This window comes from Hyperoodon ampullatus, assembly GCF_949752795.1.
Source record: "Hyperoodon ampullatus genome assembly, chromosome: 1".
Classification (NCBI taxonomy): domain Eukaryota; kingdom Metazoa; phylum Chordata; class Mammalia; order Artiodactyla; family Ziphiidae; genus Hyperoodon; species Hyperoodon ampullatus.
The window spans coordinates 174,320,451-174,348,009 of record NC_136914.1 but is presented as its reverse complement, the minus strand read 5'-3'; the positions used below and the strand labels follow the sequence as shown (position 1 = coordinate 174,348,009).

Genomic DNA, 27,559 nt, shown 5'->3' with positions numbered 1-27,559 from the left:
TTTCCTTTTTTCATTAAATTGAGCTAATTGAGCAATGTGCACAGATCTTAACTATATAGCTTGATATTTTTATCTGTGAACACATATTTAGCTGCCATCAATATAAAGACTTTTACTTGAGCACTCAGAAGCTCTGGTATGTTTCTTTCTAGTTAATTTCCACTGTCATCTCAAGAGATAACCCTTCTGATGTCTATCACTGTAGATAAGTTTTTCCAGTTCCATATAAGTGGAAATATATAGCATGCAGTCTTTGTGTCTGGTTTCTTTCCCATCATTACATCTGTGAGATTCATCTTCGTTTTTTCATGTGGCAGCAGGTTATTCTTTTTTTTTTTTTTTTTTTTGCTGCATAGTAGTCCATTGTGCAAAGATATCAAAATTTGTGCGTTCTACTGTTGATGGGTATTTTGGTTGTTGCAAGGATCTGGTATCAAGAAAAAACTGCTGTAAATATTCATGCACATGTTTTTTGATGGACATGTGCATTCAGGAGTGGAATTACTAGGTTGTAGGCACCCATATGCTTTGGTAGGTAATGCCATGCAATTGACCAAAGTGTTTTTATTGTTTTACAGTCTCACCAGTAATGAGTTTTAATTGCTCCACATCCTTGTCAATGCTTGATAATGTCAATCTTTAGTTTTCGTCTTCTAGTGGTTGTGTTGTGATTGATCATTGTGGTTTTAATTTGCCTTTCTTTGGTGACTAATGATGTTGAGTACCTCTTCATTTTCATATTGGCAGTTTGGGTATGCCCTTTTGTGAAGTTATTGCTCAAGTCTTGCCAGTTTTAATTTGGTTGTCGTTTTCTTACTGGTTTATAGGAATTCTTCATGAGTTCTGAATAGGAGCTCTTTGTTGGATTTATGTGTTGCAAATGGCTTCTCCCAGTTCATGCCTGTTTTAATCAATTCAACTGCCAGAACAGAATACCACAGAGTAGATGGTTTACAAACAGCAGAAATTTTTTTTTCACAGTTTTGGAGGCTTAATTGAGTCCAAGATCAAGAAGCTAGCAGATTCGGTGTCTAATGAGGGCTGGCTTCCTGATCATAGATGCTGTCTTCTCTCTGTGTCCTCTCATGGTGGAAGGAGCAGGAGAACTCTCTGGTATCTCTTTTATAAAAGGACACTAATCCTGTTCATAAGGGCTCCATCCTCATGACCTAATCGCCTCTCAAAGGCAGCATCTCCAAATAACATCACATTGGAGGTTAGATTTCAACATACAAATTTTGTGAGGGGGACGTATTCAGTCTATATACATGCCTTTTTCTTTTAATGTTGTCTTTTTATGAGCAGAGTTTCTAATTTTTCTATATTTTTTTAGTAGTACTTTTTTATGTCCTATTTAAGAAATCTTTGCTTATCCCCAAATCATGAAGATATTTTCCTTTGTTTGCCTTAAGAAGCTTTAAATGTGTTTTACCTTTCACATTTAGGTCTGTGATTTGATTGGAATTGACTTTTGTGTATGGTGTGTGGTAGGAGGATTAAAATCTTTAAATTATGCTTTGTTTCTTAGGGGAAAAATTAAAAGCAACATAGACGTCATAGTCTTGTGGGTTTTTTTGTTTTTTGTGGGGTTTTTATTTTTTTTAGAAGATGTTGGGGGTAGGAGTTTATTAATTAATTTATTTTTGCTGTGTTGGGTCTTCATTTCTGTGCAAGGGCTTTCTCTAGTTGTGGCAAGCAGGGGCCACTCTTCATCGTGGTGCGCAGGCCTCTCACTATCGTGGCCTCTCTTTTTGCGGAGCACAGGCTCCAGACGCGCAGGCTCAGTAGTTGTGGCTCACGGGCCTAGTTGCTCCGCGGCATGTGGGATCCTCCCAGACCAGGGCTCGAACCCGTGTCCCCTGCATTAGCAGGCAGATTCTCAACCACTGCGCCACCAGGGAAGCCCTTTTGTGGGTTTTTTTACATTTTTGATTTCAGATCTATTTTAAAATTTTATTTTATTGTCAAACTCTTAAAAATACTTATACTCTGACAAACAGAGGGAACCCTGAGATGATTTTCTTTGGACTTCCTTCCATTATTCAGATCCTGGTGAGTTTAAACAATTACTGATTTATAATTATTCTTATTATTGATATGATGATAGTGAATTATTTAAAACTGCCAGTAATTTTATATTTAGTAATTCTCAGGCTAAAAGTAAACCCTTGTAAATGTGTGAATCTCTGTCAAGTAAACAAAGAATTTCAAAAACTCTTCTTCCATTTATTTGGTTCCTTAATAATAACTGTCTTTGCAGTTTTTAACATACTTTCTGGTATTCTAATATTCTCTGAATTGATGCAGTTTATTTTGACTTTACTTTCCGTTTTCTTGCCTATTTTCTTAAACTTTGCACCATATAAAAGAGAGTGACTAGGATCACCATTTAGTGATGGACAGTTGAGTAAGCACAAGAGGCACAGACTTTTCCTGTCTTATATATCACTATATTGCAAACTGAATGACACTTCTACTTTTTTTCTCATGCGTGTCTCCTAGTGGCCATTTATGGACCATGTATTTAGTAATTTTTTTTAATACAAGTGATTTCATTTATAAAAAGAGAAGGAGTGAAAGCAAGAATCATAGGTAGCAGTGAAATTATAGGATTTGAGGATATTTGAGATGTCACCTCCTTTCCCTGTACAGGTAGATACTGTATTTTTTAAAGTAGAGGTATAATTGACATACAGCATTGTATTAGTTTCGGGAATACAGTGTAACGATTTGATATTTGTGTATATTGCAAAATGATCACCACAGTAAGCCTAGTTAGCACCCATCACCATACAGTTACAATTTTTACTCTTGTGATGAAAACTTTTAAGATCTACTCTTTTAGCAACTTTCAAATATGCAATATAGTATTATTAACTATAGTTCCCATACTGCACACTGTATTGCCAGGACTTTATTTTATAACTGGAAATCTGTACCTTTTGACCCCATTCACCAATGTTTTCGTTATAGTATCACAAAGCCTATATTGTTGACCGATATAATTGAAAATCATTTTGATTTGGATTTCTACTTTACCTCTTTTGTTTTAATCTTTAACTTCTCTTAACTTCTTTCCTATCCCAATCTTCGCAGTTATTTTAAATAGTATTCTCTTGTATTTTTGTCATCAAGATAGGAGGTTTTCTTAACTTGATTTGTTTCCTTTATACTGGGCAGGGGGTATGCAAACCCTGGCAGACATTTGACCCACAGGCCTGTTCCAGTCAGCTGCCATTTGTTTGTTTGCTTGATGTTCTAAATGCTGGAAAGCTAGGAGTGGTTTTTAATTTTTTTTTTTTTACATCTTTATTGGAGTATAATTGCTTTACAATGGTGTGCTAGTTTCTACTTTTATAACAAAGTGAATCAGTTATACATATACATATGTTCCCATATCTTTTCCCTCTTGCATCTCCCTCCCTCCCACCCTCCCTATCCCACCCCTCTAGGTGGTCACAAACCACCAAGCTGATCTCCCTGTGCTATGCGGCTGCTTCCCACTAGCTATCTATTTTACGTTTGGTAGTGTATATTTGTCCATGCCACTCTCTCGCTTTGTCACAGTGTACCCTTCCCCCTCCTCATATCCTCAAGTCCATTCTCTAGTAGGTCTGGGTCTTTATTCCTGTCTTACCCCTAGGTTCTTCATGACATTTTTTTTTTCTTAAATTCCATATATATGTGTTAGCATACGGTATTTGTCTTTCTCTTTCTGACTTACTTCACTCTGTATGACAGACTCTCTAGGTCCATCTACCTCATTACAAATAGCTCAATTTCGTTTCTTTTTATGGCTGAGTAATAGTCCATTGTATATATGTGCCACATCTTCTTTATCCATTCATCCAATGATGGACACTTAGGTTGTTTCCATCTCCTGGCTATTGTGAATAGAGCTGCAATGAATATTTTGGTACATGTCTCTTTTTGAATTATGGTTTTCTCAGGGTATATGCCCAGTAGTGGGATTGCTGGGTCGTATGGTAGTTCTATTTGTAGTTTTTTAAGGAACCTCCACACTGTTCTCCATAGTGGCTGTACCAATTCATATTCCCACCAGCAGTGCAAGAGTGTTCCCTTTTCTCCACACCCTTTAAGTGATTAACAAGTACCTGCATAATAGCCTCAATTTTGCTCTTGGCCCGCAAAGCCTAAATTGTTTACTCTCTGGCTCTTCACACCTTTCCAAAGGTCATTTTCTCAGCAGAGGTTCTCTTTCACTTGGGAAGCTCAGTTTGTTGTGACAACAAACATGCCCCTGCAGAAGCGGTGCTCTGTGTGACCAGTCAATAGTACGTGCTCCTTCCTCCAGTCCTACCTTGGAATTTTAAGAGTCTGGATCCTCTGTGGCAACATCCAGCTTCTTTCTCATACTATATCACATTTGGCTTTTGAAAAACAACTGATTTCTTTTAAATGTAAATATTGTATATGACATATTTTGAGAACTGAACTGGCACGTTGATGTTTCATTAGATAATATCCAGCCTCCTGTGTCTTGTTATTTTCTGCAAAGGCTTGTGGAAGACACCCGTACACACCTTGTGCCCCTTCCCCAGACCCTGCCGGATGAGATAATTGTGCTATCTCCATCTCAGTAACTGCCTCAAATCATACAGCTAGTAAGTGGTGATGTATTCTTGAACATTTCCTGGAGGAATGGAAAGCAGGCAGTGCACAGAAAGAGTCTAGAGACCACATTCTGGACACTGAAAGTTTATCCTCAGTTATTTAGTCTACATGGGAAGAGGAGCTTTTCATAGAAGCGAGGGGAAATGTGTGCACTCCAGCTAGCGTCTAACTGGTTCCAGTTGCCCTAGTAGTTTTTGAATTTCTCCTCTAATATTCTGGACTTTTAGCAGAATGCAAGTGCCTTGAAGCTGTGTACCATAGACCGATCCCACGGGAATCTCACAAGGGCAGGTTCAGAATGGTGACGGTAGGCTTTTGTCTTGTATTTTCCTTTTCGAGTCTTAGTTTATAGACTGTCAGCCCTGGAGGGTCCTGCCTTTAGCTCTTGCCCAGTGCTTGGCATAGTGCCTTGCCATGGTGGGTACCCAGTTAACATTTATCAAATAAAGAGATGAACTATATGTTCAAGACTCACCACAGTGGGGTCGAGTGCCTGAGCTGGAATGCAATTTTCTGTGTTGTATCTCCCAGTTTCCCATTAACTCTGATTTTTGTCAGGCTCCGTGGCCTCTGTTCGTAATTTGTTACGGTGAGGGGCTTGTTAAGGTGTTTTAATAGGATCTTTTTGGATCTGTAATTATACACTGTCAGCTTCTGATTCTTCTATGGGAAAATGTGCTGCTTCCTTCCCTACTCCGTTGAGCCCGTCTTCAGTGTTCTTGTCTGTCACCCATTCCCTCCTGTCTTTCATCTAGTTTTTCTAGTTTCAGGAATTGTCTCAAGAACTTCTGGATTGGAGATGCACCCATTGTGAATACCTTCTCACATCCAGCTGACCTTTTTGCAGCTTTCAGAATCAGTTTAGAAAGAGAGTTTAGTGCTAGGATCTGGTAAATCTACAGCTTTGACCCTGAAACCCTGGTTGTCCGGCCTGGGTGCAGGCATCCTCCCAGCCTGCTTTGGTCCTTTATAAGGAAGGAAGCCTTAAGCTATCCACCGTTTTCATTTTAGGAAGGCACTGTCTGCCTTGGTTTTGGGATCACAGCCTTGGTAACCAAGCTCTTTTGGATCTAATCCTCCTTCCCAGCACTTAACCTCTTTGTGCCTCAGTTTTTCAGGCTATGAAATGGGGCTAACAATATACCCAGCTCATAGGGTTACTCTGTGTGAGGTGCTGGCACAGTGCCTGGATTATAGTAAATGCTATGTAAGTGATTTGCTATTATTATTTACTGTTAACTGATCTTTGACCTCTTCGCTCCCATCACCGGGCTGCTCTTATGTTCATAAAACATTATTGTGATCTGATTGTGTATCTTAGTACCCTGTGACTTTCAGCTCTTCAGGGGCAAGAACCACGGTTTACCACTCTGTCCCTGTGCTTTGCACTGTGTCTGGTCCATTCATATTTGTTGAACTTGACTGTGGGAGGTTAGAGAGATCTATTTAGGCTTTATTGACTTGGAGATACTGCTGCTTTGTGCCTTATCACCTGGTGAATGCACAGAGTGATAAGTGGGGTGAAAGGGCATCAAAAAGGATGAAGTCTGTGGTTGCCCTTCTAAATCACTGCTGTTCTCTCTCCATTACCCTCATAGGAGAGTCAGTATTCAGATTTGTAAAGCAGATGGTCCATGGTAAGATAAGAGTGTGTGTGTATGTGTGAGTGTATGTGTATACACGCACTGCATGAGTAGTTAACACATGGAAGTTAGGAGGGCAAAGTAATGTGTGAGGAAAATAGCGTGACCCATAGTCCTTGAATAAAAGGAAGAGATGTAAGGGCCAGAGTTCTGTTTATCAGTCGGTTTTAGTCACTGAGAAAACCTTAGTAACTAGATGTCCAGAGAAGTGCTTCTAGAATAATGCTTTCATTTTCTGCCCTCAGGATTTGACGGGATCTGAACTCTATACCCAGGCAGCCAATCTCTTGCACCCTGTGGTCTACACCACGGCTGTCATTCTTCTCTTCTGCCTCTTAGCGGTCATCATCAGTTACATATACCATCACAGGTAAGAAATAACACTTTGTGAATAGAGGTCTGTGGAGTTTATTTCACATTTAATTAGGATAAAACTGAGTTTAAGACCATGCTATCCTTCCAAAAGTAAGGACGATTACTTCAGAATACCTATAGGCCTTCTTCACTTCATGCAATTCAAGACATAAATAATTAGTGCCTGTGATGGTAAATTCATTTTCTACAGCACTCATTTTGCTGGGTTTGTACCTGGGAAAGAATATGGGAAGTCTGTGTTGGTGGCTGGGGGGTGGGACGTGGCGGGGAGATAAGGTGGAGCCTGGTTACCTGCAGATGTGTCTCCCAGAACCAGACTGTGGTATTATTTCTGTTTTATAAATTCTTGCCTGTTGTGATATTCTTTTTTATAGACAGCATTTAAGAATGTTTGTGGAATTTAAGTGTGGGATATGGTTTTTGTTAATTGGAGGCAAAGCTACAGAAATTTTTATTTGATGGTGAGAAATAATGAGCTGAAAGGGTTTTCTAAGCAGAAATTCACTTTACAAGAGGTTTTGCTTGTATTTTCCTCTTTAAGCTGGACATATGTGACATTTCTTGATATTTAGTTAAGAAACAAGGAGATTTTGATGTAAAAAAGAAAGACTTCAGCATTTCATTATGAAAGACCAGGAAGAAATGCACTGGGCATTTAGACCATGTTATCCTAGTAAGTCAGGAAAAATAGAGGTTGGCACCTTGCAGAAATCTCGGGGAAACAAACAAGTAATCCGTCTGTCATAAGACATTGTAACTAAGAAAAGCCCACATATTTCTTATTATGGAGATTTTGTTTAGCCTTTAGTGGATGTAGTAGTTCCATTTGACTTGTCTTTTTTACTGTATTGCAAAGTTAAATGTTAATAAACTGTATTGCGTGATTTCTCAAACCCTGTGTGTGTCTGTGTGTGTCTGTGTGTGTGTGTGTGTGCGCGTCTGATAGTATGTTTTAATAAAATGTTTAAACATTTACATCTGGCCTTTTATGAGTTGGAAATGTTAACTTGAAGATGTCCAGCTTCAAGTATACTAACCTGGGTCTTATTTTTTCCCTTTTCTTTTAACAGTTTGATTAGAATCAGTCTCAAAGGCTGGCACATGCTTGTGAACTTATGCTTTCATATTTTTCTGACATGTGTGATCTTTGTGGGAGGAGTAACTCAAACTAGAAATGCCAGCGTCTGCCAAGCAGTAAGTCACAGTAAAAAACTGAAATGAAAAAAAATTGCTATTAGAAATTTCATGTTTCATTAACTATAAAAGGAAAATTGTTTCTTTAAAGCTTTTTTCTTTAGCTAATTAAAGTCAAGCTGTATGCCACTTAAACAGTTTACCAGTATACTTCAAATTCTGAATTATCATTTCACAACTGAATATATGACTTATGGGACTTGTCTTTTTATCTGGGGGAATTTTGTGCTACTTGTCATGCCTGTCATAATGCCAAACATTTAATTTAAAAAATTTATAAAATCCTGACTATGATTGAAAGAGAAGTGACATTTTCCGACAGTAGGATTTTAAAGATTATTTTATCTGTTTATGAAAATAGTAGGAATTAGAAAAATTTTTAACTGTAAGATGTAAAAATGAGAAACTTTTTACATGTGGTACATATAAAGAATTTAAAAATATAGTCAACTCTTATTTCAAATAAATTATTACATATGTAGCCTTAGTAAACAGTATTTTTGCAGTGTAAGTATAAAAAATCAAAACTATTTAATATGTGAATAGGAAATATGTAAAATTTTATTTATTTGCATACTGTTTTCTATGTACATGATAGCAAGCAGTGTCACAGAGTATGGAGTTCAGACTACGTAGATTTGGATCTCAGCTCTACTGTTTCCAGTGTTTCTATGGGCAATTTATTTAACTTTTTTTAATTGCAGAAAAGCACATAATGAGATCTACCCTCTTGACAAATTTTTAAGTGTGTAGTACAGTTACTAACTCTAAGGACAATGCTGTACAGCAGATCTTTAGAACTTTTTCATCTTGCATGACTGAATTTATACCCACGGATCAGCAACCTTCAATTTCCCTCTCCCCTCAGCTCCTGGCAGCCACCGTTTTACTTCCTGTCTCTGTGAGCTTGACTATGTAAATACCTCATATAAGTGGAATGATGCAGTATTTTTCCTTCTGTGACTGCCTTATTTCATTTAGCATAATGTCCTGAAGGTTCATCCATGTTGTAGTATGTGACAGGATTTCCTTCTTCTTTATGGCTGAGTAAATATTCCGTTGTATGTATACATCACATTTTCTTTATCTATCGATAGACATTTAGATTGTTTCTAACTCTTGGATGTTGTGAGTAACACTGCAGTGAACATAGGAATACAATTATCTTTTCTAGATCCCGATTTCAATATGTAACATTTTTGTGTCTCAGTTTTCTCACCTGTAAATTGGTAATAATAATCGAGTTGTTGTCAGATGATGTGATTATTTATATTTAAAAAGTTAAAGTAATTTCCAGGTAAATTATTTGAAAAAAATAGGAAAGTTTAGCAAAAGTGAATGTAGTTTTTTTAAAGTGTAGTTTAATATACAAAAGTTTGCTGCTAGTATGCAGAAATGCAACTATGGGAAAACAATGAGAAGGTATCATTTACATAGTATCAAAAAATATCAAGTACTTAGAAATAATTAAAAATGTTCAAGATTTGCAGGTAAAAACTTATTATATATTAAAGAAGACCTAAATAAATGGAAAGATACACTAGGTCCAAGAATAGGAAGAGTTAAAATCAGAAAGGTGGCAGTTCCTCCTAAATTAACCTATAGATAAGAAGAGAATTTTTCATGAAACTCAATAAAATGGTCTTTGAATTTATATGAAAATAAAGAAGAACCAAAGATAGCTAGGACACTTCTGAAAAATAGTAGAGTAGGAAGACTTCTAATGATCCAAACTTTTGAGGCCGTTTTAGTTAAAACTGTAGCGTTTGGTGTAGGGATGGATAAATTGACCAACACAGGAGAGCAAGCTTGGAAGCGGACCCACGCAGAGCTTTGGTATAAGACAGAGGTTACTTGCCTCATCAGTTGGGTAAAGACAGACCACTGTACTGTTAAGGGAGCTGGGGAAATCCATTTGGAAAAAGATTAAAATGGATCTATACTTCAAGCCATTTTTAAAAAGTCAACTTTGGGTAGATTAAAAACTTATGTAAGTCCAAACCAAAGAGTGAACATTTATATTAGAAAATAGCATAATCCTTGGGATAAGGAGGGATTTCTTAAATATGACTAGAAAGGACATACATTGAACTAAATTTAAAATAAGATCTTTTTGAAAAATTAAGATTCCTAAGGAAAGTGAAAAGACAAGTTTCAAATTAGAAGAAGCTATTCCCAATACATAACCACTGACAGAGTATTAGAATAAAAAATATATATATGTTAAAAACTGTAATCAGTGAGAATGCCACACACAGCCCCGTAGGAAAAATGGCGAGAGTGACAGACAGCAGAGTAAACACAGGGCCAGGGTATGCCTGAAGAGATGTTCCATGGCATTGGTGGTCATGGAGATGCAAATTCAGATAGCTACCATACTATGTATTTTCTGTCAGAAAAATTAAGCCTGACAGTGTCAAGTATTGAAGAACATGTGGATCCACATGTTTTATTTATACATGGTGGGAATGTAAGCGGATGACTCTGGGAGGCTTTGCCTTCTAAAGGTAAGCATTCACACACCGTGGTCCCACAGTCCCACTCCTGGGCTCAGAGTGAGCTGACACACGTGGAACAGGCGTGTGCCTGTGAATATTCATAGCAGCACTCTACACAGTAGCAGAAACCTGGAAGCAACCCTAGTGCCGATCACTGAGAGGGTGAATGAATAAACGGTGATATTACACAAGAGTCAAAATTAATGAATTACAACAAGGCATAGCAATGTGAGTCAATCTCAGGAATATAAGTGAAAAATTAAGTCCCGTAAGTGACATTCACCCTGATATCTTTTTTTTTAACAAAGGTAACTAAAATGAAACAGCACACTTTTAATGAAAATATATAAGTGCAACAAAACTGTATAAAAAAGGAAAGCAAAGGGATGATAAACACAGGATACAGGGTGATGATTACCTTGGGTGAAGGGGACCATATGGTTTGATACAGGTTTTTATCAAGATCTTACTTTTTGTATTATTGAAAGATTCTTGGACACCTGTTATTAGCAATAGCTAATTAAATAACTAAATAAAGGCAGGCCGGGCTTTTGTGCTTGGCCCAATCATTAGGATGGTCATTAACCTAAGGCTGATGATTAATACAGTATTGTATTCATGAGATCCAATTGAAAGTGTGTGTGTGCGCGCACACATAAGAATTGAGAGGATTCAGTGACTCAGGAGTGCCTGGCATACAGTAAATGCTCAGTTAGACGCTAGCTATTACTACTATTGTTATTGATATAATTTCCTCTTAGCAGTGCAGAATATTTCCCTGTTTCAGGCCATTACTATACATCTGAAAACAAATTTGTTAGGGAGCCTATGAGAAGTTAGGTAACGGATCTCGGATCAACTTAATACATGTACAAAACACAGTGCTTCTCTTTTCTCGGTCTTTCTCCCCTTCTTTCCCTGGCCCACTCCCACTTACTTTGTAGGTCTCAGTTTACTGTCACTGTTTCAGAGATGCAGTCCCTCCACCCCCCTCCCCTCATTATCCTCTGGTGCTTATTAAAATTCCATGGTGCCTACAAAACCTTGTGATTGACTGTCGTTTACCTATATGTTGTCTCTGGACTCAGAGCTCTACAGGAGCAGGAATTATATTGATTTGATTCACCAGTGTTTATCCAAGAATCAGTGTAAGACCTGACGCATAGTAGGTGCTCAGCAGATATTAGATAAATGAACAAAAAAGGCCTCTGTTTGCTAATAGTAGAAATCATTCCACCTGGAGCTGTTTTGAGCATGAACAATTAGGAGTGTATTCAGCACACAATGATAGTAATAGTCTCAATTCTATCTAAAAAATATTCATTGATTTCTTTGAATAGACAAATTTATTTCACTAAGGAAAAGAACAGAAAGAGGCCATAGTAAAGATGACTGCCTTTCATCATCCTGAATGGTATTTTATACCATTTCTAGAATGAAAAGGACAGGAATTATACTAAGTTATTAGAGTCTCAATAACAAATGTCTGTTAGTTAAGGATTTACCCAGAAAAGCTAGGGTGGGGAATGGACAGGTTTTATATGTTGTTTTCTTCTGTTCTTTTTTTCTTTTTAACGATCTTCTTTCCTTCCTCTATGAAAGACATAACATCATTCTTGTTATTTCTGACCCAGACATGACTTACTTCACTTTGTTATTCTAATACTTAATTCAGTTTGTAGCCAGCTGTGTCTGCCAGAACAGCCCGTATGACTAGTTACTTAACCTTAGTAGGGGCTTCATGTTTCTTGGGCTCTTCTTCCATCTCTAAAACTGAACCCTAAAGTGTCCACCTTTCACAGGCAGTTTTTGTACGTGCACATGATCAGTGTAGATTTGGCTTTTCTCCCTTTTAGAGCTCACATATTTTATGAACAGTGTGGACAGGTTCTAATACAGGTTCCTCCCCGAAGTGATTGGTTGAGGTTATTAAATGCCCCACCAGCCAGGTACTTCCCACTCTGGTTCTTTTGTCATCCATTCTGGGTGGTGCCGTGGGCACATTCTATAGCCTTGAACTCTTTTCGCAAGAGGAGCCAAAGGGGAACGGAGAAGCTGAGTGATAGAGTAGAAGGGGCTGTTGACTCAAGATGAGAAAGGATCTGGGTTCTGGGTCGTGCTGTGCTGCCGAATAACTGCTTGAGCGTTAATTTTCCGGTCCTTGGTTTCCTTAGCTGTGCAGTGAAAGGATTTGGCTGGATCTTATTTAAGTTACCTTGCTGCTCTACAACTTCATGATTTAATCTATTAAATATCGTGCCAGCTGACCTTCTCAGGTGTTCTCTGATGTCTTTTATCCAGAGGACCACTGCAGTGGCATGTGAGATGCACTGGGAAAGATTCAACCCGTGGATATTTAGAGCTTTCTACTTGCCAACTACTGCAAGTTTGTCATCTTAAATTTCATATTAACCCTAGGAAGTATTTCTTACTCACAGATTTTATTAGTACAGAAATTGAGTCTTAGAGAATTGGAAGAACTTGCCCCAAGTCACTAGGGCCTTTGGGTGGCAGAGACCTGATTCAAATGACAGTCTCTTTGACTCTGTGTGTCCTGTCCCCCACCCCACCCCACCCCAATAACTGTGCTTGCCTATTTAGAGAGGACCCGCAGAGCAGAGGGGTCTACTATGAGTTGCAGCCCTGCCACTGACCATGTGACCTCTGGTGGATGATTTAACTTCTTTCAGCCTCAGTCTCGTCTGTAACACTAAATGAATGGAGACGCTAAGAGGATAAAATAGAAGCATGTACAAAATTGTCGTATACATTTTGGGATACATAGCAGGCATTCTAAAGTGGAAGCTCTTAATTTTTATATATATTCATATCTGACTGAGTATTAAAGATCATTTTTTGCACACTTGCTGTGCATGCTGTACTATTGTAGTTTTATTGGTGGTTAAAAATCCAATTGTAACAATGTCTGGTCTCTGGTACGTGAGCAGTTTATAGTTAGGTAACGTGTATATAAAGTGCGACTCTTTAGGATAAGTATTTTGTATCCATTTTGCAACTTTGGATATTGATGTCCCTGAGGTAAGGTGACTTTCTTAAGTTCTAATCTGTTGCATTTAATGAATTGTTTACATGCCCTAATGAATTAGATTATTTATTTCCAAACTGTTTACAAATTTCCCACATGTATTTCTTGTTTATTTGGAAGAAATTGTGACAGTGAGGTTATATTTGAAGTATAGCCCAAGTGTCTGATGGAGAATAAAATAGGAAGCACCTCTCTCCTTTCAAAAGATAGGAATACCCTCGCTGCTAGTTCTCAGTGCCTACCACTTTATTCTGGTTCTTGTGGAATGTTTGGTGATTTGCTTATGTGACTGTTAGCAGGTGACATCAGACTCCTGAAATTCCACTATTGGTAATAATTGTTTAACTAGAAGACTTCAGTATCTTTCAGGTGTGAAAACTTCTCTGCGTATTTTGAAATGCCATAAGAAACACTTCAAAATCTAAAGGTTGAGTTTTACCTCTTAGATCTAAAACAAGAAAATTCTCCATCTTGCACCTCCTATGTTGAAAGTATTTTTAACTTCTGTTTTTAAACTTATTTACAGCCCTGTCTCATTCTTTTGACCTCTGTGTCAGAGAAAACTAGCAACAGTAGAGTATACCATTTTGAGTCAATATCAGTGATTTGTTTTGAATGTTTGGTTTCTATGCACCAAATCCAAGTTATTTACAATATTTCGTGTGACTCCAGGTAGCTCAAAGGGTTATTTTATGCTATTTGTTCCACTGATATCTGTAAATTTTGCTTTTATAGTGCAGTCAGTAAAACTAACGAGAACCAAGGAGCCACTTTTCTTCTTAATAAGAAGGTACTCTGACCGCTCTGGTTTGGCCAGGCTGGATCCACCCTCCTAGCCCTTCCAGTCATCAAGAGGACAGTGGCTGCCCTGGACAGTGACCACCCTAGTATTTTGCCCTGCAAAATAATACCTGAGCTTTTATGTCACCACGTTTAACTGCAGATTGGTTCTCATTAAAATGAGCCTTAGGCAGCAGTCTAAATGCTTCTGTTACTGACCTAGGTTTGATAATGTAAATCAACTTGATTTTCTTGAAATTGGAGAGCCATCCTTTAAAAACAATTTTCTTTTTCCCCTTGGAGCTTTTCATTAATAGGATTTTACCTGTAATCATTGTATAAGAAGAAAGAATCAAAAAGATAGTAAGTAGTTAGATAAGAAAGCTGAACTATGTCCTTTCTGCTCCAATGACTCATGTATTTATTTTTCTTAAAACAGATTTTAAACCTCTCTTATCCCCATACATATCTTTTTTTTTGTTGTTGTTTTTTGTTTTTTTTTTTGTTTTGTTTTTTGCGGTACGCGGGCCTCTCACTGTTGTGGCCTCTCCCGTTGCGGAGCACAGGCTCCGGATGCGCAGGCTCAGCGGCCATGGCTCACGGGCCCAGCCGCTCCGTGGCATATGGGATCTTCCCGGACCGGGGCACGAACCCGTATCCCCTGCATCGGCAGGCGGACTCTCAACCACTGCGCCACCAGGGAGGCCCCCCATACATATCTTTATCTAGAATTTTATCTTTAACTGGTGTTGCTTCAAACACAGGTTACATGATAAACATGCCCCCCATCACCCCTCTGGGAAGAAACTTGGTGTCATCATTTACGTATATTTCAGTTATCCATCATTTATCAAGCACTTGTTATGTCTCAGGTCTTGTGCCCAGTCAGTCCCTACAAAAACCCCTAGAGATGGTTATTGATAATCCTTCCACTGTTCAAATGAGGAACATTGGGCTTCCCTGGTGGCGCAGTGGTTGAGAGTCCGCCTGCTGATGCAGGGGACACGGGTTTGTGCCCTGGTCCGGGTGGATCCCACATGCCATGAAGCAGCTGGGCCCATGAGCCATGGCCACTGAGCCTGCACATCTGTAGCCTGTGCTCCACAACGGGAGAGGCCACAACAGTGAGAGGCCCGCGTACCGAAAAAAAAAAAAAAAAAAAAAAAAAAAAATGAGGAACATTAATTTCGGAAAGGTTGACATTATTTTCTTAAAACCATACTCTTAATAAGTAATAATAAAAATATTGCCGTATTTTTAATTGCTTATCAGGGACCAGGCGATGTGCTAAATGCTTTATATAGACTGTCTTTTTCAAAGCCTCATGGTAGTTTTATACTATTCTCAGTTTACAAATGAGGAAAACAATGCTTGAGATGTTATGCAAGCTTGCTAAGGTGTCACAAGGGGTGGATTCTTGCTTTAAAACCAGGCAAACTTGTTGATTTCAGAGCTCACTCACTTAAAATAATCAATCTGTTATATTGCTCGCTTACCATTTTGATATATAAAAGCTCTGAATTAGAACTACTCAGGTCTCTGACTCTGTGTGCTGTGACTTTCACCCTCTAGTTACCCTTGACTTCTATATTCCTCCTTAAAATGGGCTTTAGGAACTCAACTCTAATTTATAACATAGCATCTACGAGTAACATGCCTTTGGCTTATTGTTGTCCAGGAGTGAATTCCGTGATATATTTAGAATCATCTTGGGTATAAGTTGTAGTCTGTGGGCCTCCTAGGTCCAGCTGTTGATTTGATCCTCTATTATATGTCTGTTAGAGTGCTTTCTTTGTTTCATCAGCAGGCGAAGGAATTGATCATTAGAATACACCTTCATACTGTTTTTTAGTCAGATTTTCAGAAGTAACTTACCAATCTTTTTGATAAAGCTTACTGGCAGCTACTATACTTTATAATTATAAAGGGGAATTTTGTTTGTTTTAGTTCATGTATTCTTCAATCTTCTTTCTAGGTTGGAATAATTCTTCATTATTCCACCCTTGCTACAGTCCTCTGGGTGGGAGTGACAGCTCGAAATATCTACAAACAAGTCACTAGAAAAGCTAAAAGATGCCAGGATCCTGATGAGCTGCCACCTCCACCAAGACCAATGCTCAGGTATCTAATATCTTTGTGTACTGTTTTATGTTAAAGGTCCATTACATCTTAAATTTAATGAAGCATGGTCATAACAAAAAATTGCTCAGTGAATTTTGGAAAGTAAAAAAAATGGACTTGTAAGCAGCCTTGCAACTGGGAGTGCTTTGTGAAGTTATGTATCCTCTGTATGCCTTTCTATCTCATACAAAGTGGGAATGATTCTCCTTCACGGAGTTGTTGTGAGGAATAAGTGACTTACTTTGTAAAGCACTTAAGACGGTACTGGCCACAGAGAAGCTCTGTGAAAATATTAGCTGTTTTTATTTCCTTGAGGTCATGTGATAGATTTTAACCTAGTCAAGTACATATCCATGTGGTTATTCTCTACAAAAGACAAAACAGTTTTGGGGTCATGATGTTCCTACCATTATAATCTGAATCAGTTGTCAATGGATTCTTGTGCTGGATGAGTAGAAGTCAGTCGATCAGTGTCTCTGAGTGTGTTTAATGCTGGATGTGTACCTTGCTCTGGGCCAGGGACTGAAGGAAAACCTCCTGCCCTTGAGGGGTTTACAGTCTGAGGAGACAGTCTGAAAGAAGAACCCACTGCAGCTGTGTAAGAGCTGGAGTGGAGATGTGTTATTTGAAGGTATCAACAAAGGAGCCATTAATTCTGCGGGGGATGGTAGGCTATTAGGAGTTGCTTGACCACCAGCACAGAGGATGGAGGTTGCACTCCAGACACAGGATCCCGTGGCGAGCTGAGCAAATGTGAGAAGTGCAGTTTGGCTGTGGCAGGAACCTAGGGTGTACAGTGTACAGTAGTAGGATTCAGAGTGAAAACTGAGTTTCAGACCTTGGGCGGGGGGCGCAGGTTAAAATGTGGGCTATACATTGGAATGCTGGAGGGTAGGGGACATATATAAATAATTCCACTGAGGTCATTCGGGGGTCCCCGTGAGGACTGCAGCTAGAACAGTGGCATGGAGATTAGAGAGGATACGTGTTCAGACACTTGAGGCAGTTTCTCCAGGATTGATGGCCAGCTGGATTTGAGGGTGTGTGCCAGGATTCGAAGGTGGCTGCAGAGTGTTTACTCCAGTTCGCTAAGGTCCCTCTGCAGATGGTGCATCCATCAACTGAGAAAATCATAGGGGAAAAGCAGATGTGGGGACTCCGGGAGGGTAAGCACAGGGGAGGTGGGCTCACCAGCACTCTGTCGTGGAAAGTTTACAGTTTGGGAGTCTGGTGCTCAGCAGAGAAATCGAGCTACGTGTACTCTGGACAGGACAGGAGATGTTTTCACGTGTATTCATTGAAGCAGTGATAACGAGCAACCTCTCCTAGAGAAAAGTTAGTTAAGAATGATCCCTGGGCCGTATCAATGGGCCATAGCAGATAAAGGGAAGAATTGAAGGAGAACATTGAAGATTCGGGAGAGAGTGGTTCCATGGGTGGGAAAGGGCAGCAGGAGTGCTGGGCCACGGTCAGATCGCAGGATGTGATTTGACACCCCTGTCATTGGTATTAAAGGAACTGAAGGATGGCGTTTAGCTAAGAGATAGGAATCCTACCTATGCTCATGCAACTTTCTGTTAGGTTTCCTTTCTGTTAGGTGATGAAAAACAAAAAGGCAGCTTGGGCTGCAAAGCCTGTGCAGTCCCTAGTGGCCTGCAGGTACCCCCTTTGCTTTAGACGCTGCAGGCTCACCCTTTAGGATGCTCTCCTTCCCCCATGTCCCTGAGTTTAAAAGAAACCCCAGCATCGCGGCTACCTGGAGGGTGGATGTGGGGCTTGCCTTGAGTCTGCTGGCCCCAGAGAGGGCGGTTTCAGTAGCATGGTAGGTGGAAGCGGCCTCATCTCACAATAAGGTGACAAAGGTGAGGCACTTGATGGTGCTATTGTTTCCAGGGGTTTGTCACCAAAGGGAGCAAGAAAGAAGGTGGTGGTTGAAGGAAAGTTTTAGAAGATAGGGAAAACGTGAGTAGACTTATAGGCTGGAAGAAATATGCAGTGGAGAAGAAGATTTAAAGCTGCAAAATAAGGGTTATTTGATAACAGGCAGTGCCAGAGTCAGGGGTGGGGAAGGAGTGGCAGAGAGGAATGTGGAGCCCGAGATAAATTTGGGTGAACTGATGCCTTCTTTTCAGGTAAGAAGCAGCTATGAATTAGTATAGCAGGAAGCAGGGCAGGGTCACGGACGTTGGCCTGCCTCTAATCTGTGAAATAGAAGACAGGGTTAGAGTTTTATAGGGTAATTAGCTGTCTTTTTCAGCAATGATATCATATTGAAGGGTTTTAGTACCTGTGAGCATGACTAAGAAAAAATGTATGGGAAGTGTGTTACGAATATTGCCTTTATCCAGCCAGTTAGCATTTGGACTCTGTCTTTGGACCTGGCAAATGCAGAATTAAGATTGGCTATACCCAGGGGTAGCTAGCCGGGGCAGGACGTTCCCTGTTCTCTTTTCAGAGAACTCAAAGAAGCTGTACCTCCCCGCAAAAAGTTGTTCTTCATCGGACCAGCCACTCTGTCTCCCTCATTTCTGCCTGCACCAGCTAGTCTGTGGGAAAGGGGTCAGGAAGGGCCTGAGCGCTGCAGGACGTTGCTGGGATCCAGGTATCTTCCTTGTCCCGATCTCAGCTGACTGAAGATAACCATACACAGCAGTAGAACATCCTGGAATATGCAGGTTTAGCTGGACATTAATAAATAAATAACGTCATTACATATTTAGTCTGACCTGTGGTGCAGTAAGATCTTAAAGTCCATTATGTAGTGGACTAACTTTCTGCTTCATCAGCTGAATCTAAAAGAAGCCCCATTCCCCCAAAAGAAAGAAGTATAAACTGAAGCCCTACCTGTAGTAGCTTACTGTTACTTTGCCTGTCCACAGGGTGGCAGAAGCTGATCAGCTTTCCTTAACTCAGAAACCTTACGCTTTTTTTAAAAAAAGAAATCCAAAATAAATAAAAACTTTAAAAAAGTTAACAAGGCAGGCTTTAAATGTTAACCTTCAATGCATTATTGGAATAGTAATGAATCTTTAAGGAATAACTTCTGCAGTACTGAGATACTGTGATGTATCTACCTTAATAAATTGGATTGATGTGCTGTTATTTCCATCACTGCCCTTTCTAGGTTTTACCTGATCGGTGGCGGTATACCCGTTATCGTTTGTGGCATAACAGCGGCAGCAAACATCAAGAATTACGGTAGTCGGCCAAATGCGCCCTAGTGAGTATTTCGTGTTCTCTGCGTACCTGAGTCGATTGCTTCTCTTCTAACTGTTTCCTAAGCACTAAAGTTTACTGCAGTTTCTTAAACGGTTTGTTGACATATGTAGCATCTGAGCTGGTTCACCATTTTCTTTCCTAGCTGCTGGATGGCATGGGAACCCTCCTTGGGAGCCTTCTACGGGCCTGCCAGCTTCATCACTTTTGTAAACTGTATGTACTTTCTAAGCATATTTATTCAGTTGAAAAGACACCCTGAGCGCAAATACGAGCTGAAGGAACCCAGTGAGGAGCAGCAGAGGCTGGCAGCCAATGAAAATGGCGAAGTAAATCATCAGGATTCCCTGTCTCTCTCCCTCATTTCGACATCAGCCCTGGAAAATGAGCATACTTTCCATGCTCAACTTTTGGGAGCCAGCCTTACCTTGCTCTTATATGTCGCTTTGTGGATGTTTGGGGCCTTGGCTGTTTCTTTGTATTACCCTTTAGACTTGGTTTTTAGCTTCTTTTTTGGAGCCACGTGTTTGAGCCTCAGTGCATTCATCGTGGTTCACCATTGTGTCAACAGGGAGGACGTCCGGCTCGCGTGGATCATGACTTGCTGCCCGGGCCGGAGCGCGTACTCGGTCCAGGTCAACGTGCAGCCCCCCAGCTCCAGTGGGCCGAGCGGGGAGGCCCCCAAGTGCACCAACAGCAGCACAGAATCTTCATGCACAAACAAGAGTGCATCGAGCTTCAAAAACTCCTCCCAGGGCTGCAAATTAACAAACTTGCAGGCTGCTGCAGCTCAGTGCCATACCAACTCTCTACCTTTGAACGCCACACCTCAGCTTGACAATAGTCTGACAGAGCATTCGATGGACAATGATATTAAAATGCATGTGGCGCCTTTAGAAGTTCCATTTCGAACAAACGTACACCCAAGCCGCCATCATAAAAACAGAAGTAAAGGGCACCGGGCCAGCAGACTCACAGTCCTAAGAGAATATGCCTATGACGTCCCCACGAGCGTGGAAGGCAGCGTGCAGAATGGCCTGTCGAAAAGCCGGCCGGGCAGTAATGAAGGACACTCTCGGAGTCGAAGGGCTTACTTAGCCTACAGAGAGAGACAGTACAACCCGCCTCAACAAGATAGCAGTGATGCTTGTAGCACACTTCCCAAAAGCAGCAGGAATTTTGAAAAGCCTGTTTCAACTAGTAGTAAAAAAGATGCCTTAAGGAAGCCAACTGTAGTTGAACTTGAAAGTCAGCAGAAGTCTTATGGCCTCAACTTGGCCATTCAGAACGGACCAATCAAAAGCACTGGGCAGGATGGACCCTTGCTGGGTATGGATAGCACTGGCAATGTGAGGACTGGATTATGGAAACACGAAACTACTGTGTAGCATTGGTGGGCTTCCTGGGCAGAAATCCATATAAACTGTGATACTCAAATTCCTTTAAGCTATGAACATGTAAAAACCGACTGTTTACAGCCACCCTTAGGGATTCAAAAGAATTTTTAATAAACTTCTAAGTTTTGTATTTTATGTATTTTATATCCCCCACGTGTTGCTTTTTTATCAATTTTGAAAAAAAAAAAAACCCTCTTAAAAAAAAAAAAACCTCTAAAAACCCTCTGGTGCTTGCTTTAGTTGTCAAAGCACCAGTAGGACATTTTGGGAATCTGAAATGTAATTTTCTTGGGATCTGTAATATCTACTTAACATTTCAGGTTTGTATGTAATACAATAAATAGGTGTTTGTCATTGTGTCAATCTTATATTTTTACATTTTAGGAGCATTTAGTGCTATTTTAATGAAGTTTGTGCATTGGGATAGTTTAATGAGAATTATACATGTATCAGTTATCAGATTTTTACATGATTAGCTCCACTGATGGCATATAAATCTAAGAGCTTTTGGATTGCTGTATTTTATAAATACAGTTTTTTAAATGCTACAAGTTTTTTTTTTAATCTCACAGAATTTTTTTTGAAAATGGAGATGCCTAAAAAGCTTTTCCTAAATTGCATTACTTTTGCCCATCTTATTAATACTATTTTTGATATTTTTGTGGCTTTTCAGTGGTTTATATTTGGGTTTACTTATTCATTCTTTTTTTTTCCCCCAGCACATGTTATTTCTCTTTTAACTGAAATATAGTTGACTTATTATATTAGTTTCAGGTGTACCACATAGTGATTTGATATTTTTATACATTATGGAGATAGTAATCACCACGGTAAGTCTAGTTACCGTCCGTCATTATACAAAGTTCTTAAAATATTGTTGACTCTATTCCCTATGCTGTACGTTGCATCCCCATGACTTAATTATTTTATAACTGGAAGTTTGCCTCTTCATCCCCTTCCCATATATGAACATAAATGGAGAGGTGTCATACAAGGTTCACGTTCACTTATTTTGGATTCTTCAATATTGGCTCTTATCTGTTGGCTGTTACTTTGTTCTTAAACAGATAAAGTTCCTCAGGTTCATGCTAAAGTTCTAATTTTTAAATTCCACGCTGAGGGCAAAAACAGGTCTGATGCAAAAGTTATCGTTGGTCAATGATGCGCTGCAGTCCTTATCTATCTCCTGTCTCCAGGCTCACTGGGGTCCTTTCCGGGAAAGTTAGATCGGGTCTGCCCTGGCTCCTTTGTGCATTCACCTCTCTCCGATAGGCAAGTCAATGCCTGAAAAGATTGGCACAGCTTAGATCTGTTTTTGGCAGTAGTCTCGAGGTTTGAATCAGATCAGATTCAAAATATATATCTAAGAAATGCTGAAGTCAAGCTTGATAAACCTCAAAATCTGAGCAATTTACTGCTTACTTAGAGTAATTCTCAGAGATGCTACCAGGCGATCACGCATTATAGTGTAAGTGTTCACTTTTCATTGGGTTACTGCATTAGAAATTATTTTGCTTCGCAATAATAAAACTGGTGCTTCTGTTTAAGCCTTTTGTTAGGTGTTGTTTTAAAGGCATTCTTCTTGGTGGAGGAAACAAGGCAATTAAGTAGATAGATCTGGCACCTGTACACTTAACTACTGCCTAGCCTAGGGTCTCCAGGTAAGTTGATATATATGTGCAGGATGATGTTTAGAAATGACCAAGACAAACTAATGAGGAATGGAGTAAATAATTCTTTTTTTTAATTGTTATTGTTATTTAAATTTTGCTGTTATTTTTCAGTTCATCAGTCCAACGTTTAATCTGTTTCTTTGACCCGTAGGTCAAACAGAAAAAGAACTTTGTTCTGCTTTTTCCTACTTCCACAGGAAATGAGGGCTTTCCCTTCTTGGAAATGTTCACCCTTCAGTAAGCATTTATTAATTTAAACAGAGCTTCTTGTAGGTAACAGAAGGAAGAGAAGCCTGGGACTGGTAGAGTTGGGGACTGGAAAGAAATCAAATATTTGGAATAAAATGAAGATTCCACTAAAAATATTCAGAGTGTTTTGATACACAAAGCATAGTTGATGAGTGATGACTTGATGCGTTATATTCTTAGTAGTTGAATTGAAATTTTATGTTTGTGAATAAAACATTGCATCCTTTCCATGTTTGTCTTTTATAATCTATGGCTTGTTGCTAGTTGAGGTTTCTCTGTTTTTTATAGAATCATAAACTTAAGATACGTTTCAGTTTTCTTAAAAATCGGCTCATTCATTTTCCTCATTTTAAATTTTCAGCAACTGAGGCTCAAAGAGTTTCTTACCTGCTGAAGTACCAGCAGGTTATGCCACATCCAGGACCAGGTCCACGTTCTCTGATGCCATGTCCTCTGTGCTTTGATTGCTTCTCTGAAGGCAAGCACCCGTGCTCTTTACAGTGTCTATTATCTATAATTTTACTAAACTTTATTCTCATCCTGGTTATTTTGAGTTTTGTTTTGTTTTGTTTTCAATTTCATTTATTTATTTATTTTTGGCCGCATTGGGTCTTTGTTGCTGCATGCAGGCTTTCTCCAGTTGCGGAGATCAGGGGCCACTCTTTGTTGAGTGTGCCAGCCTCCCATTGCGGTGGCTTCTCATTGTGGAGCACGGGCTCTAGGCGCACAGCCTTCAGCAGTTGTGGCACGCGGGCTCAGTAGTTGTGGTACATGGCCTCCAGAGAGCAGGCTCAGTAGTTGTGGTGCACGGACTCAGTTGCTCCGCGGCATGTGGGATCTTCCCAGACCAGGCATCCAACCTGTGTTCCCTGCATTGGCAGGCGGACTCCTAACCACTGTGCCACCAGGGAAGTCCCTATTTTGAGTTTTAATTTCATAATAAGGTATAATTGGTTATGTTCTACTTAAGGAAACACACATGATTTATTCCATGAAAGTTTTTCTTTAAATCAAGCTGTTACATACGATGTAATGTGTGTAATATGCACACTTTATACATATATAATGATGTTATATACTAATCTATTTTTAGGTAACAATTAGAAATTAGGTTTGTGTATGAGTATTTTTTGTGATTTATATACATGTGTAAAAGTATGTTACTATTTCAGGTTGTAAATAGGTGGCAACTAATTTCTAAATCTCAGGCTGTTTTGCACGTGTAACTTAATGTAACTCTACATCCATGTTCACTATTTATATAAATAGGTATAATATAAACAGATGGCAATTTATGTGTAGATGCTAAGGTTTAGATTGTGTTTATTATTGAGAAGTAACAATGTTAAAACATTTAGGCCTGTGTATTTCAGGCATTCAGTTCAAATACCCAAACTGAAGTTGGTTGAGACCATAAAAAATGAGGAAATAAAAAAATTAACTGAATGCATTTAATGCAGGAATTAAACTAAACCATCAAGTTAAGTGTTGCATACAACAGCAATCCGAAATTTAAAACAAATGTTAATTTTGCTTTTCCTTTCACATTCCCAGAATCATTCAATTACTTTAATATTCACTTCAGTGCTCTTAGCTAAGAAATGATTTGATTATTTATAACTACTTATGATATTTCCCGAACTTAAGTCATTTTATCACTTACGCCAATTTTGCTGTACTTTCCCTAAATTTATATTAATACTGTCATGGATCAACTCACTTTTTTTCCCACTGAAATATAAGTAATAATAAAACCAATAGATTTATTTGTATAAATAAACTCTTCAAGGAGAAATTTGTAACTTCATAAATTTGTCAGTAATAAAAATCTTTGACTATATGTTGCTTGGTTTTAGACAAAGATGAAATAGCAATCAATAAGATTTTTTTTAAGTTTTGGTATTAATTGAATTTTCTTCCCAACCTACCTATGGGTCTCCAGTCTAGAACCATGTCTTATATTGGCCATTAGAGGCTCATAGCCAGTGGTAATACTGGAATACTGGAGGCATCAATTGAGAAACACAAGTTGAGTATTAACTTAATCATTGTAGGTTAATGAGTCCTGTCTTTCTACCTTCCCTGGTGTGCCCAGCTCTGTGTGGAATGAAGTCTCAGGCAGCCTCTGGTCATAGCCTTTTTTCAGCATCTTTTCACCGTGGATGTCACTGGTTCAGAGGTGGATACTGAGTGTGAACTTACAGGACCATAATATGAATATTAAGGAACCCCCATTTATGTAGTCAGCAATGGACCGCTACCTTTGCTTATAGAGTTGGATGCTTAGAATTAGTTTAGAACTTGTTTAACAAAGTTTTGCTTCATTCTGTTTTAAACATGTACTGTCCTTCTGTGTCATGTATATAAAATGGTAGAAGGAAAAAGAGTTAAATTCTGTTGTATGCTGCTGCCATCTAGTTTGAGCCTATCTGATGAAGGCTTTTATTTACCAGAGTATTCTAAGTATATTCAAAAAGTCCAAAATATTTTCGGAGGGCTCTTCAGATGCATTCCTGATTGGGGTTGTTCGAACAATGTAAAGAATTCAGCTAATCGTATTTTCAATTTTGTGATCATTGTGTTCATTCTGTCTTGGCATATAATATTGATGAAGTTTTGCTTGTACAGAAAAATTGAGTGTTCAGATGAGCAAATATATGCAAGTTATGATTGCTTGCAAAGCCAGGTCTAGTCATGTGTACCAACTCAGGTTGAAGATTGTGTCTAGGAAGATACTCCATGTGAAAGTAATGAACTCCAGTTCTAAACAGGTATTTTTTGTTATCAGTGTCCATTCCTTTATGAAACTGTAAAAACGTCAATTTGGTGGCCAGCCATGGTTAACAAATTTTTACCGCTTAGTTTTTTTTTAAGTTTCATGTTGAGTCTGGGTAAACTTTTTTAAAAAGTCAACATTTTAGAGGTTTAACGCAATAAAAGTTTCTTGCTGAAGTAATAGTCTGGCATGTATGTTCCTAGCTTGGCACCTCTCCCCAGGAGTTCTCACCAAGGTTTCTGCCCTTCTCTTGGTACTTCCTCAGAGGATGGAGGATGGCACATGGGAGGGTTTTATGGATCAGGCCTGGAGATGGCATATATTTTTTCTACCCACAATCCATTGGCCAAAACACAGTTGTGGCCACACCTAACTACACAGAATCCAGGAAATGTAGTCTAGGTATGTGTCCAGGAAGGAAAGGGAGATGGCTTAGTGGGCAATTAATCAGATGGTCACAGGGATAAATTCCTGGTATGTTCAACAGTGAGCTTTATTCCCACCTAGTCTTCATTACCTTTTTTTTTTTTTTTTTTTTTTGCGGTACGCGGCCCTCTCACTGTTGTGGCCTCTCCCATTGTGGAGCACAGGCTCCGGATGCGCAGGCTTAGCGGCCACAGCTCACGGGCCCAGCCGCTCCACGGCATGTGGGATCCTCCCGGACCAGGGCACGAACCCGTGTCCCCCGCATTGGCAGGTGGACTCTCAACCACTGCGCCACCAGGGAAGCCCTTCATTACCTTTTTTAAAATCTTACTTTTAAGCACTGATCCTTTATGAGTTCCAAACAAAAATGCTAGGTTTTAGGTCAGTTTGCAAATTATGTGATGGTCAATTTTGAAAAGAATTCAGTAGAAATTCAGCATCCATTCTGCTGAACTGTGTCCTTCATATTCTCATTTAAAAATAATTATATTGGAAGGTTCATTTCCTAAAGGTTAAATATATACACAGTTGTTTTGCAATCAATCCCTAGAACTTTTTGGTCATGCAAAATGGAAACTCTATACCCATTAAACAACAACTCCCCACTCCCCGCCCCCAGCCTCTGGCTATCATCATTCTAGTTTGTTTCCATAAATTTGAGTACTCTAGACACCTCATGTAAGTGGAATCATACAGTATTTGTCTTTTTCTGACTGGTTTATTTCATTTAGCATTATGTCCTGAGGGTTCATTCATGTTGTAAGCATATGTCAGAATTTATTTCCTTTTTAAGGTGGCATGTATATTCCACATTTTCTTTATCCATTCATTTGCCAGTGGACATTTGGGTTGTTTCTACCTTTTGTCTTTTGTGAATAGTGCTGCTATGAAAATGAGTGTACAAAGATCTCTTCTAGTCCCTATTTTCAGTTCTTTTGAGTTTAGGTCCAGAAGGGAATTACTGGATCATATGGTAATTCTACCTTAGAATTTTTGAGGAACCACTGTACTGCTTTTCCTAGGGGCAGCACCGTCCTACTTTCTCACCAACAGTGCACAGGGGATCCAATTTCTCCACATCCTTGCCAAGACTTAGTTTCTGGGGTTTTGTTTGTTTCTTTTTTTATTTTGGTAGTAGCTTACCTGATTGGGTGTGAGGTGATATCTCATTTTGGTTTTGATTTTCACTTCACTAATGGTAAGTGGTATCGAGCATCTTTTCACATGTTTGTTGGCCATTTGTGTATCTTCTTTGGAGAAATGTTCAAATCCTTTGTCCATTTTTTAATTGAGTTATTTGTTGTTGAATTGTAGGTGCTTTATCTATTCTGAATATTAACTCCTTATCAGATATGTGATTTGCAAATATTCCATTTCTTTTTAATTCTATTCATTGTGTCCTTTGACACACAGAAGTTTGTAATTTGGTGTCCAGTTTATATTTACTTTTGTTCCCTATGCTTTGGTATCATATCCAAGAAATCTTTGCCAATCCAGTGTCATAAAGCTTTTCCCCTGTGTTTTCTTCTA

The 27,559-nt window shown here is 39.2% G+C and overlaps 1 protein-coding gene across 1 annotated transcript in view; it reads left to right on the top strand.

Annotated features, from left to right (window-relative positions):
* The window catches only part of ADGRA3 (adhesion G protein-coupled receptor A3), a gene marked incomplete at its 5' end in the record, with an annotated part of 119,572 nt that extends 98,418 nt beyond the window's left edge, over positions 1-21,154 (top strand). Inside the window, 5 exons of the mRNA XM_079714184.1 lie at positions 6,524-6,648; positions 7,724-7,847; positions 16,147-16,292; positions 19,417-19,512; positions 19,654-21,154. Coding sequence (XP_079570310.1) covers positions 6,524-6,648; positions 7,724-7,847; positions 16,147-16,292; positions 19,417-19,512; positions 19,654-20,896 — 1,734 coding nt within the window. The 3' untranslated portion in view covers positions 20,897-21,154. The remainder of the gene's footprint in view (positions 1-6,523; positions 6,649-7,723; positions 7,848-16,146; positions 16,293-19,416; positions 19,513-19,653) is intronic.
* Positions 21,155-27,559: the final 6,405 nt, after the last annotated feature.